Source organism: Rhinoraja longicauda, chromosome 9 (genome assembly GCF_053455715.1).
Source record: "Rhinoraja longicauda isolate Sanriku21f chromosome 9, sRhiLon1.1, whole genome shotgun sequence".
NCBI lineage: Eukaryota > Metazoa > Chordata > Chondrichthyes > Rajiformes > Arhynchobatidae > Rhinoraja > Rhinoraja longicauda.
The window spans coordinates 21,843,543-21,871,235 of NC_135961.1; the positions used below are offsets into that span (position 1 = coordinate 21,843,543).

The window sequence follows — 27,693 nt, forward strand, 5'->3', positions numbered from 1 at the left end:
ACCTGGGCTAGATCGCCCGGCGCGGGGGAGCTGAGATTCCCCCCCCCAATGCAGGTGCTTGATCGCCCTGACGAGGAAGGCCCAACCGCCGGCTACAGGAGTCTAGATCGTCCCGTTAACGGAAGGTTGGAGGCCCCCGACCGCTGGAGGACAAAGAAGGGAAGAGATTGAACTTTTTTTCGCCTTCCATCACACTGAGGAATGCGGAGGAGTCACTGTGGTGGATGTTCATGTTAAAATGTATTTTGTGTGTTTTGCTGCTTTTTATTGGTATGACTGTATGGCACATGAAATTCCTCGTATGTTGCAAAACATACTTGGCTAATAATGTATGATTATGATTTTTCAACATGTTCTTGGGCATTACCATTGTTCCTGAAAGTGATCTGAAATTTTCTAATCGACATTACCAGTGCAAGAGTACAAATAAACACTAAGATAAGCATTTCTATCATCTATATGACATACTTCTCTTGCCTCCATCGGTCAGATCATGGAATATAACAGTTGGGATGCTACATTGTAACTTTACAAAACATTAGTTAAACTATAATTGGACTATTGTGTGCAGTTATAGTCAACACACGAGAGGAAAGATGTAGTTGTGCTGGAGATTCACCAGGATGTTGCCTAGATTGAAGCACTCTAGTTAAAGGGAGAGACTGAATGGGTTTGTTTTATCTTGAGTGAAGGCTGCAAAGGGGTGACCTGATATGAGGTAAACAAAGCAAAGGGCTTGGGTACGGTAAACGGTCAGAATCTTTTTCCCCTTGGTAAAGTATATGTTTTGGGATGGCATTCCTGCAGGAAATCCCAACAGTAACAGCAGGGTGTACTGCTTAGAGTAGGCATTAATCAGTATGTTGAACATAAAGTAAATTATTCAAGTTGGGCCAGTCTTTACCTTATCCATAAGGTATGCAGCTGCTGACAGTCTCTTTACAATAAAGGTATTCCACATCATTACTGCAAGACCTGCAAAGAGGGCAATATATATATTACGACTTGCTCATCAGATAAAAAACATGAACATTAATGAGCAGATAAATGCGGTCTAGATAGTCAATGTCATGAAAAAAGGTTGACATTCTGTATTTAAAAATGAAATTGTCAAAGAGTTAAAAATAAATCCTGCATGTAGAGATGTGAGTGCAACAGTGGAATTGTGGACTAAGTGCAAGCATAAAACTAGTTTTCCAAGTTTCCCAATTGTTTGCCATGGTTCCATAACTAATGTTGAATAATTTCAGCATTTCTATTGGGTCCTTCTTGAATCTAGTTTAAGTTCGAATCTGTCACTTATATATGAGTGTACAATTAATATTTCAGTAAATTAGTTTTGCTCTGGCCTCAGCAATATCACCACTCTGTCCAAATCAGTATTGGTCCCCTGCTAATTTAAACTGCTACTCTCACATATAATGCAGGTGAACCTGACAGTGCCAAAAACAATGATAAAAAACTAAATTAATATGTTTGAATCTCAACTGCTGGTAAAGTATATGTGTACATCTACTGCAGATGATAAAGTGTACACATACTTCTGTTTTCTACCATCATTTAAGGAGTAATATTTCAATAGATTTAAAATTTATTACCATTTCCATTGCTGGCTTTGCATAATACCACATCCTTCAAATATCCTCTATGTAAATATACAAATCGCTCTACTTTTTTAGGCAGTGGCAGTTTCTTATCAATAATGATCAGTTTATTAAAATAGCAAATTTCACTTGTGGGATGGGATGGGGAAAGCAATGTGTTCCTCAAAAACAATTACTCCCTCCACCCATGGCTATTCCTGCTGCTGCCAGCCCCTTCAACATTTCCGACTGAACCTCACATATGAAAAAACTTTGTGGTTGATTACTACTCTTTAAATACCCCTTAGATAAGTTATTTCTATGCCTTCTTAATGTAACAAATCAAATTTTCCATTAAAAAAATATGCAATTTAGTAGAGAAACAAGTTTAGATATTCAAAAATATACTTTTGTCACCTTACTAATGCTTATTTTCACATTCTCTGTTTCAGTAGATTGTCAATGGAAGTTTATCTAATCATTCTCTACAGATCCATTTGTAAATTCAGTTCCTCTTAATTTCTTATTACTTCGTAATGTACATTTTATACAAACACATCAGTTTTAATATGTGGTTTAAATGCTGCAAAGACTACAAGATCATAATTTTTTTTATAACATTCTGAAATTGGGAAATGTATTTCCTGGTGCTTCACAGACATGCTGGATGCTACAATTTTCCCCATTGTGTAGATAAGTGGCAAACGAAGCAAAGTGGAGCTGATAACTGAAAATAAGTTACAGAACTATAACAAAACGAGGACGGAGAGTGGAGCTGATGGAATTGCTCTATTGGAATACGGCATATACTTGATGCACTGATTAGCCTCCTCCTGCCGCACAAGTAAGCAAGTTGAAGATCAGGAGAGCAAATTCATCACACTCAGGATTACTCATTATTTTCAGAGTTTCTGATGTGAAATCACTAGCCCACAGCTAAATGTGAACCATGTAAAATGAGTGAAATGCCAGAAGACAACATTTATGAGGACTTTTAGAAGTGAGATTGATAATGGGGTGAAAAAGCTGTAGTACCGAACGACAAGTGTCAATTCACAGGAAGCATGGATATCGTTAGGAAAATGGAACCCCTTTGCTTGAGTAAATATTTCAAGGATGCCCAAATAAAAGACTCATCACCCTGATTGTACAATTGATTTGGCCATGCGTTGCTTAATCAGATAAAGCCATTTCACAGGATCACTCTCTTCTGCTGAAATTATTCATTGCCCTATATTTATTATGAAGAATAATAATAACTGCAGTGTTTGTCTTGTCTGAATGATTCTACTTTTAAATTATTCCCCACTTCCCAGCCTTACCAACCAACAGACATAGGTAGTGTGGAAGGGGGCAGCACTGAGCTTTGAACGACCAGGCTTTGTGAAGTTGAGTAGAGCAGTCCCCTACAAAAGCTTCAAACTCCATTTTTATCAGAGGTTTAGTACTAGTATTCCTACTAGTATTAATTATATATGCAGAATTCTGTTGGGGGTGTTTAAGGTAGCATAACAGATACTAACCACGTTGAACATGACCATTGTCAACACATTTCAGATGGTCCACAGATCTGCTCAAAAAGCGACCTTCCTAGAAGTCAAGAGAAAGTAGAGACTAAAAACATAGCACTTATCCAACTTTAAAGCCAGAAGAGTCAATGTGAAAAATTCAAGTAAAATTATTTCATTAAATCATTATCAAAAAGTGAACAGAATAAAAACAATGAGAATTAAAAGCCTTCAAATGTCATTGTGAAAATATTAAAATCCAATTTACTTTCAAAGTATAAGAATTAAACAACATTATTAGATTCAATCAAAATCAATATACACTTATTTAAAGTAAAAAAACGTCACAAAGCACTTCTTATCACATATAATGGAAAAGCAATTAAGGGCTGTCATAACCAGAAACCTTGGAAGAAGAGAGATCCACTCTCTGCTGAAGTCCAGATCTGTAGCTTTCAAGTACGTTGATTCCACACTAAATAATGCCATGTATCGTCTTTGCAAGGCTATCAGGGATAACGTAAGCAAGTGGATGCCAGACGATTGTGGCAGGGCCTGAAAACATTCACTGGCTATACGATGAAGTCAGGAGCCATCTCCGGCACTGAAGCATCTCTACTGGATGGATTTTATGCCCCTTTTGAACAGGTAAACAAAGCTCGACCTACACGAGTCCCCCTATTCCCCAATTGACACAAGCCCACACATCTCAGTGCTAGAGTCAGATCTGCTTTCAGGAGGGTAACTTCTCTGAAACTAGCCAGCCCGATGGAGTCATGTATCAACCAACTGGCCACAGTATTCAAGATCTTCAACCTCTCACTTCAACAGTCTTCTCCTGGAAGCATTCAAATTCTCAGTATACAGTTAGTTAATATGCCACGGCAAAAGGACCAGAGCTACACAAGGCATCAGAGTTGAAGCAAGATTAATATCTAGGTTTGCAGAACTAACACAGGTTATGAAGATGGAAGAGCATGATTGGAATCTATCTACCTACCTACCTACCTACCTATCTATTTTATTATTAAAACTCTCATCTTGTTTGTTCCCCACTTCCTGTATGTTTGTCCCGTTCTTTGTGTGGTTTTCATGCACAAAAAAAACGGCACACCATAGCACGACAATTTTAGGCCCACCCTACTCACCATTCCCCCGCGGACAGACTAAATCGACTTTTGTTACTTTTTAAAGACAATTTACTTCAGAAACTTTAACAAATCCTCCTCTCCCCCCCGGGAGGTCCAGCGGGAGGACCGGTGCCCGTCCCGGCATGCCCCGCGCCTGACCTTCCTCTCGCGGTGCAGCGCGACAGCAGAGGGTCCAACAAGATGGCCGCCGCCACCGTTCACTGCCCTTCCCCGCCAATCGCAACGCGCTGAACACACGGGGCTGAGGTCAGTGGCTTTTCCCTGTCCCACCTCGCCCATCCACGGCCCCGGGGGACAATCCCCGCCCGGCAACGGGTCCACGGGTTGCCGGGCCCACAGGATTGTCAGTTGCAGGAGAGTTGCCCTGCCTGCAGGAGAGGCCCGCAGGAGAAACGGGGCCAAGATCACACCCCGGACCCGTTGGGCCCAAACCTCTCCTGCATTGCTCCAGCATCATCTCCTCCCCCACTGCCCCCCCCTCCCCCGCTCCATCCCCACTAAACCCCCCTTATCCCCCCCTCGCCAACTCGATCCCCCCTGATCCATTCCCTCCCCCCCCACTCACCCACTCCATTCCCCCTCAACCCCCCTCCCCCCTTCCCCACTCCATCCCTCCTCAACCCCCCTTAGCCACCCCCACTCCCATCACCACCCCCTCCCTCAGCCGCGCCCGCAGGACCGCCCGTAACACAGATTTGCACCCAACGGGTGCACACCCGTCTATTTCATTCTAAAGGCAAAAAAATAACGGATAAGATGTGGTGAAACAGACGTAGAAGCATGAAATTTCCAGGGGTTTGAAAGCAAGTAGCCTTTGTGAGGGAACAAATATGGGCTTTGAAGTTCTGCTCAAAGTAAGGAACCGATTTCAAACAGTTTGGTTAAACCAGAGAGCAGCCAAAACAGGAGATAGATTGATGTTCCTATTGGCTGAACTAAAGAAACAACCTCCATGAATGAACTTCAAATTACCCATCATGTTTGATCATCGGAAGAGAAGACAGGACGCTCAGCCCCTGCACGATCGGGCATAAGGGGCAGTAGGGACTCAAGACAACAAACTCAGAAGACGTAATTTTTCACTGGATTAAAAGAGCTGGCTAAAATCTGCCTCAAGGTTCCAAGTCAATTAAAAAAATAGTAGAGTGCATTTCAATGTGTTTAATATATAGTAATAAAAGCAAGGGCATTATTACAGTCTTTGATGTGTCTGAATAAAACATCCCCATAAAATATGTTAATTAACACTAGTTTTCAATAAAAAATATAAACTAAGCTGAAAATTCATGAACACTGAGATTTAAACATTAGCTCAGCACTAGCTTTCAAGCAGTAATTAATTTCAGTGGAACACAGAAAATTAAAAAATTGTATCTAAAGAGTTTTCTATTATTGTTACCTCTGGATCTTTGTTCCATTGCACTACATATTCCCAACAACAATGAGCATGAAGAACATCGGATTCTAGACTGTATGGAAATCGCTCATACGCCAACTGGAGAAATTCTGTAAGAGTAAAAATCCTTTAAGAAAACAAAACCATTCACGACTGTTCCAATATCCACCTCCATATTAATCAGTACGTCTCCAATGACCCATCCCCCATTTAAAATCAGACCCACACTTGCTGGCCACCACAAACCAAACCTCAGAATGGAAATTAAAAAGCACACAATTCAAAATACAACAGGTCTTTTACCCTCCAGCACCTGTGTGCCTCAGCTATTCACTGTGACATAGTGAAGTACGATCATTTTCAACTTGTTTAGTGTTGGGCTCCTCTTACCCAGTATCCTTTCCAAGCCAAGCTCTCTGCACTTCTCATGAAAGAGAATGCTGTGCTCCTTTGCTTCTGGTTCTTCAGTACTTTCTAATCTGCTAGGCTGATGGGCCTGTTTCAGAATACTTGGAGTAAGATCCAGTTTGAATATCCACTTTGCCACACCATCAGCAACAACCCCTGGGTATAGGTATAGACACAGTTAAGTACAACAGTTCACAGAACGTTTATCTAAAGCCTATTTTAAATACAAATCATTTGTTAATTCTGGTCCAAGATGATATTGCTCCAATTATGCTTACAAGTTCAGTCATACACGAGTTTACTCGAACAGTCGGAACCTCGGGGTCGAGACGGGCCGAGGAAGGGATCGACCCAAGGACTGGGTTGGGCCGCATCGCTGAGAACTAGTCTGAAGAAGGTTCTCGATCGAGACGTCATCCATTCCTTCTCTCCAGAGATGCTGCCTGTCCGCTGAGTTACTCCAGCATTTTGTGTCTATCGCTGAGAACTAAGAGGACCCAGTGGGGTGTATGAAGAAGCGATGAGTACTAGATACAAGTGACAAAGTATCATCATTGTCATCATCACTCACGCATGGAGACACAAGGAACTGCAGATGCTGAAATCTTGCATAGAACACAAAGTGCTGGAGTAACTCAATGGGTCAGGCAGCATCTCTGGAGGACATGGTGAGGCGACGTTTCAGATTGGGATCAGGAATCAGTCTGAAGAAGGGTCCCAAGAACAAAGCGTTGCCTATACATGTTCTTCAGAGATGTTGCCTGAGCTGCTCAGTTATTCCAGCACTTTATATTTTACTCACATGTGGGTGTACACAAAACACGCTCATGAAGTTTCAATCTCAGACCCTTATGAATTCAGAAATTGCTAGACTAAATGAAATATAGAAACAGCAGTCCTTTCATAAGTTTTATTAGGACATGTAAAATTCTTAGAGGATTGGACAGGGTAGATGCAGGAAAAATGTTACCGATGTTGGGCGAGTACAGAACCAGGGGTCACAGTTTAAGAATATGGGGTAGGCCATTTAGGACTGAGATGAGAAAAAACATTTTCACCCAGAGAGTTGTGAGTCTGTGGAATTCTCTGCCACAGAAGGCAGTGGAGGCCAGTTCACTGGATGTTTTCAAGAGAGTTAGATTTAGCTCTTAGGGCTAAGGAATATGGGTAAAAAACCGGAACGGGGAACTGATTTTGGATGATCAGCCATGATCATATTGAATGGTGGTGCTGGCTCGAAGGGCCAAATGGCCTACTCCTGCAACTATTTTTTTATGTGTTTCTAAAATGACAGTAAAAGACTATCTTGGTCAGCTGTCTGTGTGAAGTTTGCAAGTTCTCACTGTGACCATGTGGGTTTCCACCAGATGTTCTAGTTTCCTCCCACATCACATTGACATGTGGGTTTATAGGTCTCTATTGGCTTATTATTGGCTTATTGGCCTCTGTAAATTAACCCTAGTGTGTAAGGAGTGAATGAGAAAGTGGGATAACATAGATATATTTTGAAAAAAAAGACAAAGTGCTGGAGTAACTCAGCAGGTCAGGAGGCATCCCTGGCAAACATGGATAGATGATGTTTCAGGTTCAGAACCTTTCTTCAGACTTTGGTGGGGAGGGTGGGGAAGAAAGCTAGAACAAATGAGGGGCAAGTAATGGGTGAATAAAGGCCAGAGATGAAAACAAAAGCTGAGAGACAGAAGGATCGGAAACGTAACATATCAATATTAGCTGGGATGCTGCCTGACCCGCCCGCTGAGTTACTTCAGCACTTTGCATCTTTTATTTGGTAAACCTATATCTGCAGTTCCTTGTTCTACATAGAAATAGTGAACGAGTGAATGATGTTCATTATGGACTCAATAAACAGAAGGGGCTGTTTCCATACCATAACTTTAAATTATCTATCTAGGTCGGTTTGGACAAGTTGGACCGAAGGACCTATTTCCCTGCTGTATGACTCCATGACTCTATAACAAATTGTGGATCCTCAACAGCAAAGTTTATCTAAGTCAAATGAGAAGACTCTTACCTCTCCCTCCCTCCAAAAGCTTTTTCACAGAAATGCGGGAAAGTGGCTCAGAATGACAGCAGGTTGGTTTATTCCCTTTGGTCTGAAGAAGTGTTTGGAGAACCAGGCAATCTTCAAGCTGTCTCAGCAACATATTCCAGTGCTCCATATCAAGAGACAGTGCTTCCCAAGAATCAGTCATTCCATCTGAAGCTTCAATTTCCTGGCTCTGGAAATCCAGGAAAAATAAAGCAAAATCCGTGTTAGCAAGAGGATTTTTTTTCCCCCAATTATCTTTAAATAAAACAAAAATCAGAGGCCCTGCAACAAGAGGAATTCTCTGCCTCAGAAGGCAGTGGAGGCCAATTCTCTGAATGCATTCAAGAGAGAGCTGGATAGAGCTCTTAAGGATAGCGGAGTCAGGGGGCATGGGGAGAAGGCAGGAACGGGGTACTGATTGAGAATGATCAGCCATGATCACATTGAATGGCCTCCTCCTGCACTTATTGTCTATTGTCAATTGATCAGCTGAGATCCAGTATCCAGTATTCAAACATCCATCTCTCACCAACAATGTTCAAATGTGAGGATATTTCCTTTATTTACTGTCAGCATTCTCCTTTCTCCTCACCCAGCATCACCTTTATCTGCATATTTATAAATTGTTCAATTTTTTCCTCATTTGATCTCTGGTAAATTTGTGTTCCAGGCTGAAATTTAAATGATACCACTCTTCAGGGGCCAAATTATTTATCTTCAATGACAGTAAGACAAATCCTAAAATCAGAAGTGAATGAAATTCCTGCAATCGGCAAATGATTTCCAAAACATCCATTAGATTTATGCATATTAACCATATTACACCATAAGAGGGCAAATATGTACTGGTTTGTGCAAATCTGTTTCAATGGCCAACAATGTTACTCACATCTTGCTCAGCCAGACTGTTTGTTACACTTATCGAAACACTCCTTCCTATAAGTGCAGCTAACAACGCAGCCCCAATATTCTCTGCCTGTGCACATGCAGTGCGCACTTGTTGCCACCAAGGAGACACCGACTGAAAGTCCCATGAAACGTCAATGGCACCTGTAGGAAAACAAGAATTTCAGATTAGATCCAGTTTAACATAGAACATGGAGTACAGCACAGGAACAGCCCTTCAGGCCACAATGTGTGTGTGTCAAACATTATGCCAAATTAATTCTGCCTGTTCGTGCTCCATATACTTCTATTCCCTGCATACTTGGTGCCGACCCAAAAACCTCTTAAATGCCACCATCGTACCTGCTTCCACCAACACCCCTTGCAGCGCATTCTAGGCATCTACATCTCTGTATCTAAAGAAAACCTGTCCCACATATCTCCTTTGATTTTTTTCCCTCTCACCTAAAAGCCTCACAGCACCAGAGATCTGGGTTCGATCTTGACCTCAGGTGCTGCTTGTGTGGAGATTACACATTCTCCCTGTGACTGTGGGTTTCCTCAGGGTGCTCGGTTTCTCTCCCCTATCCCAAAAACATATGGGCTTTAGGTTAATTGGCCTCTGTAAATTGTCCGTGGTATATAGTGAGTGGATGAGAAAGTGGGATAACATAGAACTGGTATGAACAGGTGATCGATGATCAACGTGGACTCGGTGGGCCGAAAGGCCTATTTCCGTGCTATATCTCTAAACTATGCCTTCTAGCCTTTCATATTTTCACCTTTGAAAAAGGTTTCCGATTGTCTGTCCTATCCATGTCTCTCATGATTTTACATACTTCTATCAGGTCTCTCCTCAGCCTCTGATGCTCCTGAGAAAACAATCAAACAATTTTCAACCTCTCCTTGTAGCTAATTCATTCTTTCATTCTTATCACATCGCATGGCTATAATTTCTGAAGTCACTTCTCATGTCACATGATCTTTGCTGTCTTTTATGTTCTGCAATCTTTGCCGTCTACACCCCGAACAATCTGTGCCAACTTGTTCTATGTGCAAAAATTGCCAAACTTTGCAATTGATGCCGGCCTCTCTAAATGCCCCACGCTCTTTTATTCAGAACTCGTGTTAGATAGTGAACCTTTCAATCTGACTAGATCCCAGGAAGGAAAAGAATGAAAGTATACAATAGACAATAGACAATAGGTGCAGGAGTAGGCCATTCAGCCCTTCGAGCCAGCACCGCCATTCAATGCGATCATGGCTGATCACTCTCAATCAGTACCCCGTTCCTGCCTTCTCCCCATACCCCCTCACTCCGCTATCCTTAAGAGCTCTATCCAGCTCTCTCTTGAAAGCATCCAACGAACTGGCCTCCACTGCCTTCTGAGGCAGAGAATTCCACACCTTCACCACTCTCTGACTGAAAAAGTTCTTCCTCATCTCCGTTCTAAATGGAGACCATGACCATGACGTGACCAAATACGTGACCATGATGTTAAATTTCACCTTCACATGATTTTCAGCATCCACAGGATCTTCCGGTCACTAAACACTTCTATATTTTTTGCTCCCTCCTCAAATATTGCCAGCATTTCCATGAGCTTGCTTATGGATTTAATAAAAAAATTTAAGCACAGAATGGTAATTGGAACTTGAGAATTGAAACACCATAGCATGGTTAGGGGGAGACTAAAAAAAGGGCAGCACTATGAACAATATTCAAACCCCATAAATTAATTAGCAGCATGAAAACGACATGAATTGGTTGAAAGGGAATTTGGGGCAAGAGTGGGAAAAGAACAATTGTGGTCTAAATCTGACTGCTTTTTCTAAGTCTGAGGTTACACACAACAATCAATCATTTTATGTATAAAAAGGTATAACAAGGATCTAGGTCGAAGATCCAGAGATAAGAGTTCACCAATATCATGCACTACTTCAAATAATACAAAAACAGATCAAATTACAACTAACTTTCTTCCCCTCCAGTTCAAATAAATCTGCAAGTCACTTCTATGGAAACATAGAAACATAGGTGCAGGAGTAGACCAATCGGCCCTTTGAACCGGTACCGCCATTCAATATGATCATGGCTGATCATCTAAAATCAGTACCCCGTTCCTGCTTTTTCCCCATATCCCTTCATTCCTTTAGCCCTAAGCGCTAAATCTAACTCTCTCTTGAAAGATTGGGTTATTAGAACCTGAGTTAACAGGCATTAAAGAAAGTTTTATATCAATTTAAATATTCGGTAATTTATTTTTAGAAGGTAGCATTAGCAATGGTTCTAAGTGAAATTGTTGGAAATCTCTCAGAAAAGCTGATTGTGGTGAATGCGTCTACTCTGCAGATCATTGCTATCCTTGTGATGCTGCTGCCTCAATAATACTACTAAATATCTTTGTTCATATCAAATATGTTATACGAATTCTGTTTATCCAAAATATGGGGCTATATGATTATGTCGAAATGGTATAAGTTGAAACTACTCCCCCTCCCCACCCTCTACCCCTACCCACCCACCTAGCACCTAATGAAAATATTGCAGAATGGAGGAGAGCTTGGATGGGGAAGAAGAGAGAATGGGAGATTGTTTTCCAATTAAGCTTAGAGTTATTATAGTGCTGTCTGTACTCAATACTGGAGCCATGTGTGACATGCAGGCTTCAGTTGATCAAATCTACAACTCTGCTTTGAGCACAAGTTATTGCTGCATTCCCATTGACTTTCATACGTTGATCCATCATACTTGTGAACTCTGCAGATGATTCAAGTGCTTTGAGCCACTCTGCCGTTCTTGGTGTCAAGATTGGTTCTGGTCATGAATAATTCCAAATTGCAGTAACTTTAACATAATCTACAGTGTTTTTACAAATAAATAATAAGGTAACTCCCTACTTCTAAAAACTAGGCACATCACCTTTCATTTTGATTAAGAGCGACAGCACAATATGGAGGAAGCTAATTGATTCCTGGTTCTTGAGGATGTCTTTCTCCCTGAAGAGCCACATAGAAAGAAGCAGAGACTAGAGGGAGAATAAGACAGAGAAAAGTTATTACAACTGCAATTTCTCATCATCAATACTTGGATTAAAAAGTTCAATATGTGTAATTAATCCTCAAAGTACACTATATTCCAATATCAGCAAATAAATTACACTTGATCTACTTAAGTAATTATTGAGAATATTCATGAAATAATTTCAAATTAAGTGGAAAATACTAAGCTATTAAAATGAAGATATTAAAATGGTACACTCAAATGGTCAAGACTTGGAGTTTCGTTAACACAAGGCATCTTTATTAACAAACCTGATCACCTGACAAGGGGAAGTTCACACCTTTCAATCATTAACTCCTTTATATCCTCCTCCATAACTCCATTTATAAAGTTCCACATATAAGTGTTCAATTCCAACAGTGGAGGAATAGGATGCTTGAGCAATTTTAAAGATAGAAATTATGCCCAATAGTGTTATGTGTCATTAAACATTCACATTAGAACCCTTAGAATTTTTAAGTTCCCATTCATGCTCAGCACAATGGCACGCCTAGTAGAGTCATTGCCTCACATTACCAATGACCCAAACTTAATCCTGATCTCGTGTTGCCTGTATGGAATTTGCAAGTTCACCCTGCAACTGCATAAGTTTACCCTGGGTGCATTGATTTCCTCATTCATCCCTACACATGCAGCTTGGTTGGTTAATTGGTCACTGTAAAATATCCCCTAGAGTAAGAGCGAGTAGTAGAATATGGGAGAATGGATGATAATGTGGGGAGGGTAACAAAAATGGGATTAATGTAGGATTAGTATAAATCGGACGCGGATGGTATATTTAATGGGCCAACAGCCTTTTTCTGTACTCGATCTCACTATTTCTCTTTGATTCTATGACATGCCCAACCATATTTTAGGTACATGCTCCAGGGATGTATCTCTTTCTTAAAACGAGGTCACAGTATTTCCACATCACAAACTGAAAGGTGGAGGCAACTGAATCAGCACATATAGCAAATTAAGTTATACGGTTTATTTCTTAGCTGTGATCAGTATGTAGCCATATCAGATTTATTTTACTAAAAACGCACCAAAAATTGTTGAGGTCTCACTCCCGCTGACTCTAGTAAACGGCACATTTCCTCCACAGAGCATTTCCCACATAGACATTTCCAGAAAAAGAAATTGCCTGCAATGTAATGGGAAATGTAGAAGACCATTTAAATATCTTTTCATTCTGTTGAACTTTGCATTTTATTTATTCATCACAGAAATCCACTCAGAATATGGCAATTGTAAAATAAAAAAAACATTTACTCATAATACATATAAATCATTGCCAAAAATCTGGATAAGAATTTTCCATTTGATCTTTATGGTTCAACTGATAAAGGTTACTTTAGAAGTGTTAACAAGTGATAGTCCGTCATGGCCATTTTCCAATTTAACTACAAGGTTGTTCAATATTTAAATAATACTTACATTTGGTTACATCATGATTCATTAGAATATTTATCAAGTTTCACATTTAATATTTGCGAGTTTTCATTTTCTTGTTCTGGAACAATAGTGTTTTGTACTACTTCACAAAAAAATCTTCTACTTCATGCTCTTTTAATTAGTCTATTTAGCTTGTACCTCCGATAATAATTGGATAGCAAATGAGAATAAAGGATTCTACATCACATAGCAAAGAAACAGACCTTTCAGCCATGTCAATGCTGGGCAACAAGCACTTATCCATACTAATCCCATTTTTCAGGACCTTGACTCATAGCCTTCTATGCCATGATATTTTAGATGATTATTTAATTTCATCAGGTCACAAAAGCAGTTTGAGTATTACACATTCTATTAGATAGACACAAAAAGCTGGAATAGCTCAGCGGGTCAGATAGCATCTCTGGGGAAAAGGAATAGGTGACGAGAGTGGTGAATCTGTGGAATTCACTGCCACAGATGGCTATGAAGGCCGGGTCATTGAGTATTTTTAAAGCGTAGATTCTTCTTCTTGTGTATGGCGTGCACAGCCTAAAGTTGTAGGTCAAGGGTAGACATCCAGGCCAGGGCAGCATCAGTTGCTGGGCGGATGGCCTTGATGCCACCTGGGAAAAGCCTCAGTGAGCAGTCACTCACGTTGTGTAGGATGGTCTGGTCTGGATATCCGCAGTCGCATGCAGGGCTGTCTGTCATCCCCCACGTGCAGGTGATGGGCTGTTCTTGCATGGAGGGTGCGGATCCTGTTCAGGGTTAGCCATTGCTAGCAAAATGGAGGTCAAATCCCTGTGGTTTCACTGTGGGGTCTGTGATGACCTCTCTGTTGCTGGTGTTGGCATCTTTCCAGGCTCTGCGCCACTCAGTATTGGGGTCAAAGTCTTCCAGGGATTTGGCTGAAGACCAGGAGAGTTTGCGGGACTTCAGGCGCATGTTCAGAATCAGAATTACTTTTATTGTCATCCAAAGAAAGCAAGTCTTTTGGACGAGATTTCGTCACCCACAGTCCAACAATAAGAGCAATAAAATAAGCAATAACACACACAACCACAAACCAACACAAAAAAAAAGAAACATCCATCACAGTGAGTCTCCTCCTGTCACCTCCTCACTGTGATGGAAGGCCAGAATGTCTTTTTTCTTCCCCTGCCATCTTCTCCCGCGGTCAGGCTGTTGAACTTGCCACGTTCCAGGCCGCGCCAGATGGTGAAAGGTCCGCAGCGGGCCAACCCAAGCCCCGCGATCGGGGCGGGCGAAGACGCTGCCGCTGCACGTCGGGGCGGTCGTGGCTCCCGTCATTGAAGCACCCGCCGGGCGGAGAAAATCCCGCGGTCTATTCCAGGCCGCGCCGGACATGAAAGGTTCGCGGTGGGCGGACCCAAGCCCCGCGATCCAGGGCGGGCGAAGACGCTGCCGCTGCAGGAGCTCCCGATGTCGGCCCCCACCCTGCGGGGGCTGCGAGCTTCCGATGTCCACGCGGCCCGCGCCGAAGCCTCCGAAGGCGAGTCGCAGCCACTCCCGCAGCCTCCGAAGGTAGCCAGCTCCGCAGGTGGTGAGTTCGGTCCGCGGGCTCTGTGAACCAGAGCCCAGGTGGTCCCAGGTGGAGGCCGCCAGCTCCAGGCGTTTGGCCGATGGCAGGCCACAGCGGGAACGGAGACACGACCCAGAAACAAAAGGTCGGGTCTCCGTTCGGAAGAGACAATTTTACAGTTACCCCCACACATAGTACACAACCACAAAAAAAAACTACATCACATCTAAACACTACAATTAAGACAAAAAAACAACAAAAAAACACAAAGGCAAACGGACCACAGGTGAGCCACAGCTGCTAGGGCAGCGCCGCCATTTTGGTCAAATTGTTCAATTTGAAAAAAAAAGGTCAGATTGTTCAAGTCAGCATGGATGGGAAGGTCAGGGTTAGCCTCGATGGTGCACCAATCTTTCAACATCCTCTCCCTTCTGCGTATGCTGGGAGGGGCAATGTGTGAGAGGACAAGGAGCTACTGCAAAGGTGTTGACTTAAGCGTCCCTGTGATGACCCGCATTGCAGAGTTAAGGACAGTGTCAACTCATTTGGTGTGGCAGCTATTAGCTCAAGCTGTTGAGCAAAACTCGGCTGTAAACTAGGGCTAAGCTCGCAGTACAGAGGGTGTGTGCATTGGATCCCCAGCTGTTGCCTGCAAGTTCCCTGATGATGTTGACCCGTCCTGGAAGTTTGCATATGCAGATGACCTTGCCCTTGCCTACCATGGAGCTGCCCTTGAGGATATCAGCAGAGTGCTTACCCAAGACTTGAAAGGGATGGAGGAGTACTTCACCTTATGGCAACTTCGCCCCAACCCATCTCAGACAACTGTCACTGCCTTTCACCTCAGCAATTGGCTCGCCAATACAAAGCTCCAAGTGTCCTTTTGTGGTAAGCCGGTGAAAAATTAGGAATTCCCCAAGCGCCTCGGAGTCACCCTGGACCGCACCCTCACCTATCGTGACAAAGCGGAGATTGAAACGTTCTTGATTAGTAAGGGTGTCAAAGGTTACGGAGAGAAGGCAAGAGAATAGGGTTGGGAGGGGAAAATAGATCAGCCATGATCGATTGTAGCAGACTCGATGGGCCTAGTTTTGCTCCGAGGTCTTATAGTTTTATTCAATAATTAACAATGTTCCATGCAAGTCACCTATAGGAAACATTTTGCTTAGCCAAACACCAGAAAAATCGTATTTGTGTACTACAAAAATTAACTTGAGTACTTACCCAAAGCAACATATTCTTCTTCATCTACTTTCTTTACATGAACTGTTTCTTTTTCATATTCAAGAAACTCCAAGAACATTTGGATTGGAAGCTTACAATTTTCATCGTCCTCAAACTGAACTGTATTTTTGTTTTTTCCATGTCTATAATTATCCAGAAGTGTTTGTATTTTTGCAGATTCACTTTCCTCTAGCCTTAGCAAAGAAGCCAATTCCTTTACAAAAAGACCACAAAGGTGAAATGCATGTGACAAACACAATACAAAAAAACTATGGATTTTTAATATAAAGACAAAATATACATAAGGAAAAGTACAGTGTGAAAAGACGAGTTAAAATCAATGTGCAACCCAGTTCTACCCTCTGTTTTATTTAATTAAGCACAAGAGAATGATCTTCTAAAAATACACTTTCCACTGGGGCGGAGGGGCAGCACAGTGGCAAAGCGGTAAGAGCTGCTGCCTTAAAGTGCCAGTGCCAGAGACCTGGGTTCGATCACAACCATGGGTCTGTATGGAGTTTGTATGTTCTTCCAGTGACCACGTGGGTTTTCTCAGGGTGCTCCGGTTTCCTCCCACAATCCAAAGATATATAGGTTTGTCGATTAATTGGTGTGTAGGATAGTGCTAGTGTCACTGGTCGACACAAACTCAGAGGGACGAAGGGCCTGTTTACCCACTGTATCTCTAAAGTCTAAAATCATCATCTATTGACATACTGAAAGTATTAATTACTCACATTATTGGTTTTAGCTCCATTCTGATCCACATCTTCAGCGTTGAGCTTGTTTACACATTTATAAAGGTGAAGTAATTTTAGCTGGCTGAGGCAAAATTGCAACAATCCTTCATCCACACTTTCTGGATCTAATAAATGTACAAGGGGAAAAGTTGCACTCAATAAGCAAGTAACAAAGCCAAATACTTTGTGGGTGTTTTTTTTAACAACAAATGAAGAGTCCCTGGTACCCAAGAACCAATGTGAAGAATAAAAATCTGGGGTCTTATTCCCCTATAATAATCCAATAACCTCCGTTGCAGGAGCAATAGGCAATGTTATTACCAGAGATAGACACAAAGTGCTGGAGTAACTCAACGGGGCAGGCAGCATCTCTAGAGAGAGGGAATGGGTCATGTTTCGGGCTAAGACCCTTCTTCAAACAGGGTCTCAACCCAAATGTCGCCCATTCCGTCTCTCCAGAGATGCTGCCTGTCCCGCTGAGTTACTCCAGCATTTTGTGTTTATCTTCGGTTTAAACCAGCATCTGCCGTTCCTTCCGACACACAATGTTATTATCAGGCTTTGTATCCATTGGCTCTATCTCTCAAATTGACGACTGCTCCAGACAATGATCAAAGGGAAAGCATGTTGCATGTTATTCTCATAGTGGTTAAAGGTAGGAAAAGCGCAACAGTTCTTATGGAGATGAATGCACACCCAAACCCATTTGCCATCTGTCCATACTAAGCTCATTATCCATGATGGTGTTTGATTTGGTTCAGATCCAGCAGTCAAAACTACAGTCAAGAGGCAATGTGGGTCATCAGAAGCAATAAAAGTGCATTATCCCACATTTCATAACCTCATATCTGCCCAGTCCGTCACTCTACCACTAAGTCACCACTAAGCTTGTGTTCAATGAGGTGCCAACCTGGTAAAGCTGCAACAGGGGCGATTCAGAAAATAAGCAGAATGCTACATTCATTGTTAAGCATTTCCACAACTAATGGATTCAATCATTTTCCTGCTATGAACAGACATGAACAATGAAAGAATTAAACTAAAAAGGACAAGCTTTCCCACATTCTCTGATAATGGAGCTTAGTTTGCAAGTGCAAAAGGCAAAGATGAAGAGTTTCCAACTATCTTGGACATCCAATTTTAATCCTGACCTCCTTGAGATCCCATCATCAAAAAGAATCATTGCCAATTCTATTTACTTGTAATAGCAAAATATAAATATAGTAAATATTTCAAAGACCTCAACAAAATCATAATTCCCAACAAAATCATATGCACAACAGTGATGCATGCTCCTGACTAAACTGATTTAGTACAGCAGTACCAATAGCACCTACCTGCCAATATATATTTGCTCATCCTACCCATAAGCAATACAAATCTATTCCATTTTATTACCATCTCAGTATATTCCTAATCAAAGTGACCAAAGGTATTGTCCATGGCTCAAGCAACATTCTAAAAACTTACTTAGATTTCCTGTAGAACTACTACGCTTGTGTGCCCATTGAACCACGATTCTTCACAAAAATAACACATTCATGAGGAGAAAATCAATGCTTTTAAAATCATAGCAACATCAGATATAGCATGACATCAGGAAGTCCAAGTTAATAAGAATCATGGGAAAAGCTCTCCATTAACTGAATTCATACTGCAGAAAGGAAGGTAATTGTGGTCATGTCCTCATCTTCTTCAACTGGAAGAACAAGTGCACGATAACAACACCAGCAGCAAGTTGCTGACAAAGTCAATCACTTCTTGGCTAGGAAATACGTTGGCTTTGCATCACCAGCATCTGGTCACCTCTGCCCAAGAACAGTGTGGAAGTATCTTTCCCCCACAGACTACAACAGTTCAAGGTTGCGAATATCAGGTTCTCTTGGGCAATGGTAGCTGACATTGGCAGAGACATCTACATCCTGTGAATGAGCCCTCTGGCATCTCTACCTCTGATCTTATTTATTATAATTTAAATTGTTCATAAAATACTTTGGATTCCTACTGTATTACCCTTTAATCTAAACTCACACACTTCACTGTCTTCTGAATGTTTTGAATTCTAATTGTTCTTCATTCTAGTCAAGTATTTTGACATCTCAATTTTAACAATTCTTATAATGCAACTATTTTTGCATTGAATAATGTTCTTTTATTTTTATGATTCAATAAAAGTGGTATAACACCTACAGTGGCCTGAAAATTATTATTTGCCCTCAAATAAGCTTTATAATACTCAGTAAATCAGAGATTAAAGCTCACTGCTAATCCTCGGATGTTATGATATTCACATTTATTTTGAGCATTTCATCAAGCATTACATTTGAGAATGTAAATAACTTGAGTCTATTTACATAAGCAGTCAATGATGTTTAAAGAAAAATCTATGAAGAGCATAACTTGACAGAAAATTAAATATATTGAGCGGTTTTGAAACTCCAATGTGATATTTATTTTATGGGAAGGAACAACTAAACCATATTAAATACAGAGATCAAAAACAGGAAAGGAAATAGACAATACAATGCTAATGGTTTCAATCATATATCATAGTAGAAATGTGATAAAATTAAGAATGTAAGCCTATTAGCCAAAAGACTTGGGAAAACGTGTTTAATAATTGTCAGATGAACGACAAAGATGTACTTAAAAATGCCACAACAGCATATACCAATATTATCGGAGAACAAAGAAAAATATTCTAAGCCTATTTACTTAAATTTGTACCTACCTTGGTTCATTAAGTTGTCCAACAGTGCTTGGATTAAATTCATTAAGCAAGATAGTGAGATATTTTTACTTGCTAGGAGTTTTTCTAAAGCCTGTGTTTTAAAAAGAAATGTTATTAATACTAGGGTAAAAAATTAAAAGAATACTTTTTATACAACAGTTTAATTACCTGTTTTTTCATAGTAGGATATTTAATATCAAGAAGATGCATCTTTATCTCAGTCTCCAAATTTTCTGGCAACATAAAGACAGAATACCAAATTGTAAAATGAATGAAAACTATGATAAATAAACACAGAAAAAATATATAGCAGTTGATTTGGATCTTGATTCCCCCAACATTCATCTGCACATGTAACAATACTGAGAATTAACATTTCAAAAGAACATATTACATGAATATCTGGTACATGAGGAAAATAACAGTATCATTTGTTTGCAACAAACAATACATTTATGCAGTCACTCCAGCAAATGTTTGGATTGCAGTATTGATTTAAAGGAGTAATGAAGAACTTGATTTTTCCCTAAAATACATGGGCTTTTATGAATTTGCACATATAAAGCTACTATTAGAGCATCTTAATAATTACCTTCAAGTCCTTGAATCCCCCATGGAAATTTAATTCTAATCTCGTAAAATTTGATCATTCTACAACCTTGGAACACCAATTTACCACTTTTTTCTGAAAAAATTATTAATAGTACTGTCATTGCAGTACAAATTGCTTTACAAATGAAAAAAGATTTGATACCCACCAGGATTTGAGACTTTGGCCTTTAACAAAACAGTTAGCCGCTTCAATAGATGCATATCCTTTGCTCTTTCACTTTTCTTATCACTAAGAAACAAAATAGGTTATTTTAAAAATAAATGTAAGGCTACCAATTCATTAAAATCAAACAGCCAGACAATTTGCATATTATTTGCAAATAACCCATTGGGGTATAAGTTTGCTCAATAGACAATCCAGTCTCTTCAAAGAAGTTATTCATCACTAAAAATCAATCTTAAAATGTTGAAATCAAATAGTTAATATGTTTTAACTTGGTGTTCAATACTGCACAGCTAACCTACTTGATAGCCTAACTTATCAGCCACAGAACTTTAATACTTGTCAATAGAGGGGTTGCATGTGCGGTATAGACTTGTAAGATAGTAAAACTGAGGATACCAATCAGGAAACCTAAACAGCCTGCAGAATATAAAGTTCTTTAAAATTATGAGGTAGCTCAAGATTGTAGACAGAAAAGTTGTTCCCACTTGGGAGTTTAAAACTTGCAGCTAAAAGTATGAAACAGAACTGGTTCATGACGTGCCACCTTTAAGTTACCATTGTTGATCTTTTTAACTAGAGTCTCGATTTTTGTGCTCAATAATTTTATGCAATTTCTGATGGTATTAGGTCAAGTACTGCACCTACAAGAGATATTAGAATTATTCTTTAATTATTATTTCTAAAGGAAAAAGTAATATACCTAAGAGCAAGATGGAAGGGAACATTGATGGTTTTCACATTACCATCTACTGGATCAATTAGACAAATCTGGTAAGTTTGTGGTTGCCATCCCTGGCTGGTAACGTTGTTTAATCCCATTATTTTGTATCCAGGATATAATAACCTACAAAAGAAAATATTTTCAAGAGTCATAAAATATACTAAGCTATACAGTTAGATAAGATACAGAATAAAAATTAACCATGACTTTTTGCAATTAATAACCTTCGCTTATGCTAATCTACTTTCTGGTTATGCAAACAATAAAAAATTCCCCTTCAAATCCAAATCTATTGCTGGTGTATCATTTCTTAAACAGCAAGACCAGAGAACACCCATTTGCACACAGCTTCACAGGTCCCCTATACAATTCAACCATTATGTTTCTACCATGCAAACCGATTTTTAATGACCAATCTGTTTTTCTTACTATTTGCTGTACCGCAAGAGTTTCTGAACACCAACACCTTTCCATCTGTCAGTGGATAAAAAACACTTCAACTTCCTAGTTCAATGGAAGTGGATGACCTCCTATTTTTCCACGTTATGATCCTTCTGCAATCTGCCAGATTCTCATTCGTTCAATTAGCCTATCCAAAACATCCAAACTCTCTCTGCACCCACCTTACAGCCCACACTATTAAATAGCTTTGTATTGTATTGCAATCAAACTTGGAGGGGCTCATGTTGTCGACCACCCCGTGGTGAGCCCTGTCAACTGACCTCAGTCAGGCGAACGACAACAAACAGAGACAGCAGAAGCATCAGCTTCATAACGTCTGCTGCCTCAAACACAAGAAGAAGAATCAAACTTGGATTTATTACATCCCCTTATCCAGATCATTGATAAGGATTATGAACAGTGAGTTCTGCGCCAATCCTACCCCTCTCATCACAGGCTTCTTATCCAGAAATAACTCAGTTATTACACTGTTCTGTTTACAAACCAACCCTCAATCCACACAAATATATTAACCGCAATATTGTGATTTAAATGTAATGAAAAATCTCGTATGGCACCCAAATGAAGACTTTCTACAAGTATAAAGTTAACTACATCAACTTTTGCTCTCTCTGCTGCCCAATGAAAATTCCCCTTTCATAAATATATGTTGATATTGTCGTATCCAATTACTTTCCAAGTTTCATGTGACCATTCTGTTAATAAATGCCGATAGACTATAATTTGATAAGCGTACTTACTTAATGTGTCGCCTATCTATGCCAGTTAAAATAGTGATATTCCAGAAACCTAAAATATTTGATTGGGTGGAACAATCTGCAGTAATTTCAAATGAATCTCAAGATATTTCACCAGCAATGCAGACCTTTCAACAAAAATATAAAACTTTTCAAGGCTTCAGAAGCATAAAAATACAAGTGTGCCTTTAATCTGTTTTCATTGAACTCTGCAGATTTAATGGCTAAAATTGGATTAATTTAGAAAATTTACCCATGGATGCAACATGGGCATCAGGATGACAAAGCTGCTGCCTGCTGGAGAAATAGATCATCTTGAAAGTGCGATCCTCTACGAGATTAAAGACCTGCAACTCTGGCAAGATGCTGACCCATTGAGACCTTTCAGCCTGTAGGGTAACACCTGCATATTTCAATTTGCAAGTGCTGAAATATGTTTGTCATAAAAAGGTTTTATGGAGTGGGGCGAATCATGATGACTAGAAAAAGTTGGACACCCTACATGAAAAGGTACAAGATTTCAAGAGTTCATTTGAGAAGCCTTTTACTCCACCATAAGGTAATAAAGAGTATTACTTTTCTCCCTTTAAAATGGAAATATATTCATGATACCTTAACTTTAGCATGCAAAATGAGGACTCTGCTCCCTTCCATGGATTCAAATGCAGCAAAGATCTAAAAGAAAATACAGTGACTTCAGACAACATTCAACTACACAAACCTGCAATGTTTTCCAACATTAAATGCTCCAACTCTCGGGCCTTGCTGAGTGTTCCACACTTCTAGGATTCCTCTCCTTGGAGCATAGATAACTAGGAATTGAGCCACTCGTCTTAGACCTGTGGGACTGCTGAAGGGAGACACAGTACTTTTCTCGATTTCTCTTTCATGAAGATCTTCTACCACTTGGATCCAGCCTACCTCTGCATCACGATACCCTAGAGAACAAATTAGATTAAGGGGAGATCCAGCATGTACATTCAACCCTCCGAAGAATTTAAGCAGATATTTTGCCATTTGGATGAAATATATTATCTTCCTGCCGAATACCAAGAGTGGCTTGGCAACTTTGCTTTAGCCTCAACAGATGCAATGTCTTTGGGTTTTAACCAAAAGTTTAAACAAGCATGGTATGAACAGAAATGCTATTATTATACAATTTATCCCACACACCTCATATATGTGCATAGAAGGAATCCAAATTATTCAAGAAAGATTAATGTGCCTAATTAATTAGGGTATTATCTCCTTTCAGAATTACTATTTAAAAATATTGTTTGCAGTGTTGGATAATTGGAAATAATAAGTTAAAAATTAAATTAGCAAAGCACTTGGAATATTTGTTAAATTAGTTGCAAATGGATGTTATCCTCACCTTTCCACATGCGTATTGCTACTCCTCTTACTACATCGAGTAATGTGACACGGCCAAAATCATCTGTTACAGCTGCCAGTGTGTTACAAGGTGATAAACAAATATGTTCTCCACGCCGACGAGAATCTGGAATCCCAAACCTATAAAATGGTAAAATGGAATAATGCATAAACTGGCCTTTCTACGAGTTGCGACACCGTAGCCATTGCTATTTGTAAATTCTGTGGGAAAAACACTCCATTTCAAGTCAGTTTAAGAGCTGGCCACACTAGATATCCTTAGACAGAGAATACTGCAAGACACAAGAGGATACATTAAGAACTTATGGGCACAAGAACTGCAAAAATATTAATTTGAGTCAACAATCAAAGTTATAAGTAAAACGGAGAAACCTGAGATTTTCTGCAAGGTTAAAAAGTGCCCAAGAAGCTATTTTAGAAGTTTCGAGGACAGCTGGGGTAAGAAATAAACACAATAATGAAAGTTTGAGTATATGTAAAACTGATGCTCGCATCCGATCACAACAATGTCCAGGACTTCGAACCAACGACAATTAATGTTTATCAATCTATTTCCAACAGCGGATCATATCGAACTTAGAGATTGCTGTATCCCATGTCTCTAATGCCCTCATCCTTCTCGACTGCACAAGAGTAAGAGGGTTTTTTTGATACTTCGACAAGATGCTTGAGTACAACCACATGGTGGAGGGAATGAACGCTGGTAGAAGGAATGCCAATCAAGTTCTCTTGACTGGTTTCCTCCTCTGCACTAACAATTCTATGAAGGGAAGGAGAGACTGGGCACGTGCACAAATCTTTAATGATAACAAGATGGGTTGACAAAGAAAATGGATGAAGAAAATGTATCCTGCACTTAATAATTGGAGGAATAATGTACAAAAAGCCAGGAATCTTAGCTGAACATATACAAAACAATAGTCAGCTCCAATGGACTATTGAGCCCAATTCCAGCTAGCATGCTTAACAAAGAACATGAAAGTACTGCATTAGATGTAAAAATTTACGATAGAATATGTTGAGGGACTAGAGATTGTTATTATATGGGTAAACTGAAGAAACAGTGGTTATTTTCCTTATAGAAAGCTTAAAGGAGATTTAATTCAGGTTAAACTTTCCACTGGCTGCAGGAATAATAACCAGAGCATTATCTACTATTAATAACAGGTAGATAGGGTGGTACAGGCGGCTTTCAGTACATTGGTCTTTGTCACAAAGGTTATCGTATAGAAGTTGGGATGTCATGTTAGAATTGTACAAGACATTGGTGAGGCCACATTTAGAAACATAGAAACATAGAAAAATGGGTGCAGGAGTAGGCCATTCGGCCCTTCAAGCCAGCACCGCCATTCAATATGATCACGGCTGATCATCTAAAATCAGTACCCTGTTCCGGCTTTTTCCCCCATATCCCTTGATTCCTTTAGCCCTAAGAACTAAATCTAACTCTCTCTTGAAAATTTAAGTGTTGTGTTCAGTTGTGGTCACCCGGCTATAGGAAGGATGTCATTAAACTACAGAGAAGATTTACGATGATGTTGCCTGAACTCAAGTCTGAGCTATAGGAAAAGTTCAGGCAGACGAGGACTTTATTCCTAGTAGTGCAGGAGGCTAAGGGGTATTCTTACAGAGGTACATAAAAGGGGAATTGATTGGGTGAATGCACACTTTTACCCCATGAAGGGTAACCAAGAGCCAGAGAAGATAGGGTTAAACTGAGGGGGGAAATATTTAATAGGAACCTGAGGGGATACCTTTTCACCCAGAGCTATCAAAGGAGGTAGTTGAGGCAGATACTATATTAGTATTTAAATGACAGTTGGGTCGGTACATAGATAGGAAAGGTTCATACAGATATGGATCAAACGCAGGCAAATCAGACTAGCTTACACGAGGCATCGGTCAGCATGGATTAGTTGGACTGATGGACCTGTTTCCGTGCTGTATGCAACAATGCAAGGGGATAAACGTTTTAAATGCAAAGTCTAAAAAGATTGGGAATACTGTGATAGGTTCTTGCATACAAATTCATATCAACCTTATGGAGAAATGTTCTACAAAAAATACTATATGGCAGGCTTGTGGGACTTGCTGGATAGCACTTGAAAAGAGCTGGCACAAACTTGATAAGTAAAGCAGTCCTCTTCTCAACTGTGCTGTCAATAATTGCAAGATTTCATAGTTTCTTGAGAAACCTTTTATGACAGTGCTGCATGTTGCAAATTGTTATCACTATACATCACTTCACCCACATACAATTTACCCACCTTACAGGAAGAGACGTTGCAGGTTCAACTTTTGGTTTCTGTTTTTGTACTGTTTCTTCATCATGTTTGTTTTTCCAGCCAAGCCATCCACTGGAAAATGTACCAAAAGATCTCATGTAACACTTGGTGAGGTAAGCTATAAGTAGGTTGGAAGTCTGCCAACCAAGCATTTATTTATTTTAAATATCTCCTCGATACTATTTACAAAACTAAACAGTATGTTTCAAAGGTCTTTTATTGTCACAATTAAGGTACAGTGATATTCGTATTACCATCCAAGGAAAACCGATTGTATCATGTTCAAGATTGTTTTAAATGTTGTTGAATATTATCATGTAAACAACTTTTTCCATGGACAAAATTCCATTTAATGCCTTGCCAATACATTTTAAATTTTGTTCACTAACTACTTGATTCCATAATAAACATTATTATATTGTCAACTAGCACTTTTTGAAATCGATATATTTGTAAACACATGACAAGGCCCACCACATGTAGATTAAATACATACAATTGAACACAGGAGGATTAAAAGTTATAGTAGGAACACAAAAGGCACTTGTGCCAGTGATCACTGAAGGGAGGCATGTAATGTAGTTTATTGAGTCGCTGCCTCACAGCACCAGAGACCCAAGTTCAATGCTGAGCTCAGATGCTGTCTGCATGTTGTCTGTGACTGCATGGGATTTTTCCCACATCCTAGGGACATACAGATTGGTTGATTAATTGGCCACGGTAAATTGTCCCATGCATGTAGGTGAGTGGTAAAATCTGAGGGAAGGGTTGACAAGAAAGTGGGCAGTTGATGGAAAAAGTGGGGAGAATAAAATTATCATTAATATAGGATTAATGGTCGATGATTGGCCAAAGGCTCATTTCTGTGCATGTGATAATGTCTAGGAGGCAAAATTTTCCAAAGGCTTGAGAACTTAACACCTTGACCTTCTTCAAAAGCATATTTATAGAAACTGTTAACAGCCATTTATGACACAAATATAGCCAATGCCATTGGAAGTGGACAAACTTATTTAGAACAGTTCACATGGCATATAAATCTCAAATAATAGTTATAGTGAAACTTAAACGTCAACAAAAAGATTGCTCCTTACCTAGCCGCGTTAAATAAAGCAGTTGTGAGCTTGCTTGCAACTGCTAAAGCAACGTGTGATAGCAACGGCTGAGTGCTACCCTGTAACCCAACAAACAGCATGTCAGAAAATCCTGAAGATGTGACATCTTTGAACTAATAGTCTCAGAATGTTGCCAGCACAAATGTAGTGAAATATTTTGCAGTGAAATATTTTAATTCTATGTTTAAGGTGATTTAATTAAAAACACTTGTTCCATGGATGCATTACCATTCACAAAAGTCCATTTAAATACACAAAATGTTGGAAAATAAGCAATTTAAATGAAGACAATGTCATAGACATGCATACCTCCAAAGCATAGAAAAAACCTGTGAATGGACCAGAGCCAACTGTTACATATGCTGACATGGCTGGTGGGCTGCTCTTTACAGTAGCATTTACTCCACCTAAAATAGAAGCAGTCTTCAACTGATCAAATGGACACAGGGTCATGATTCCTGGTGTGAAAGGTAGAGAACATAATGACACAAGTGA

General features: G+C 39.9%; 1 protein-coding gene across 1 annotated transcript in view; it reads right to left on the reverse strand.

The window, feature by feature from the left end:
- rab3gap2 (RAB3 GTPase activating protein subunit 2 (non-catalytic)) overlaps positions 1–27,693 on the reverse strand; it is a 64,703-nt gene that overhangs the window by 12,916 nt on the left and 24,094 nt on the right. Inside the window, exons 10-28 of the mRNA XM_078404927.1 lie at positions 27,508–27,656; positions 27,178–27,257; positions 26,066–26,155; positions 23,779–23,918; positions 23,125–23,341; positions 21,184–21,327; positions 20,464–20,546; positions 19,874–19,938; positions 19,706–19,796; positions 16,972–17,099; positions 16,235–16,448; positions 13,077–13,174; positions 11,905–12,010; positions 8,986–9,146; positions 8,079–8,286; positions 6,029–6,202; positions 5,642–5,748; positions 3,107–3,173; positions 905–975 (exon numbers count right to left, since the gene is read on the reverse strand). Of these exons, the coding sequence (XP_078261053.1) occupies positions 905–975; positions 3,107–3,173; positions 5,642–5,748; positions 6,029–6,202; positions 8,079–8,286; positions 8,986–9,146; positions 11,905–12,010; positions 13,077–13,174; positions 16,235–16,448; positions 16,972–17,099; positions 19,706–19,796; positions 19,874–19,938; positions 20,464–20,546; positions 21,184–21,327; positions 23,125–23,341; positions 23,779–23,918; positions 26,066–26,155; positions 27,178–27,257; positions 27,508–27,656 (2,393 nt within the window). The remainder of the gene's footprint in view (positions 1–904; positions 976–3,106; positions 3,174–5,641; positions 5,749–6,028; positions 6,203–8,078; positions 8,287–8,985; positions 9,147–11,904; positions 12,011–13,076; positions 13,175–16,234; positions 16,449–16,971; positions 17,100–19,705; positions 19,797–19,873; positions 19,939–20,463; positions 20,547–21,183; positions 21,328–23,124; positions 23,342–23,778; positions 23,919–26,065; positions 26,156–27,177; positions 27,258–27,507; positions 27,657–27,693) is intronic.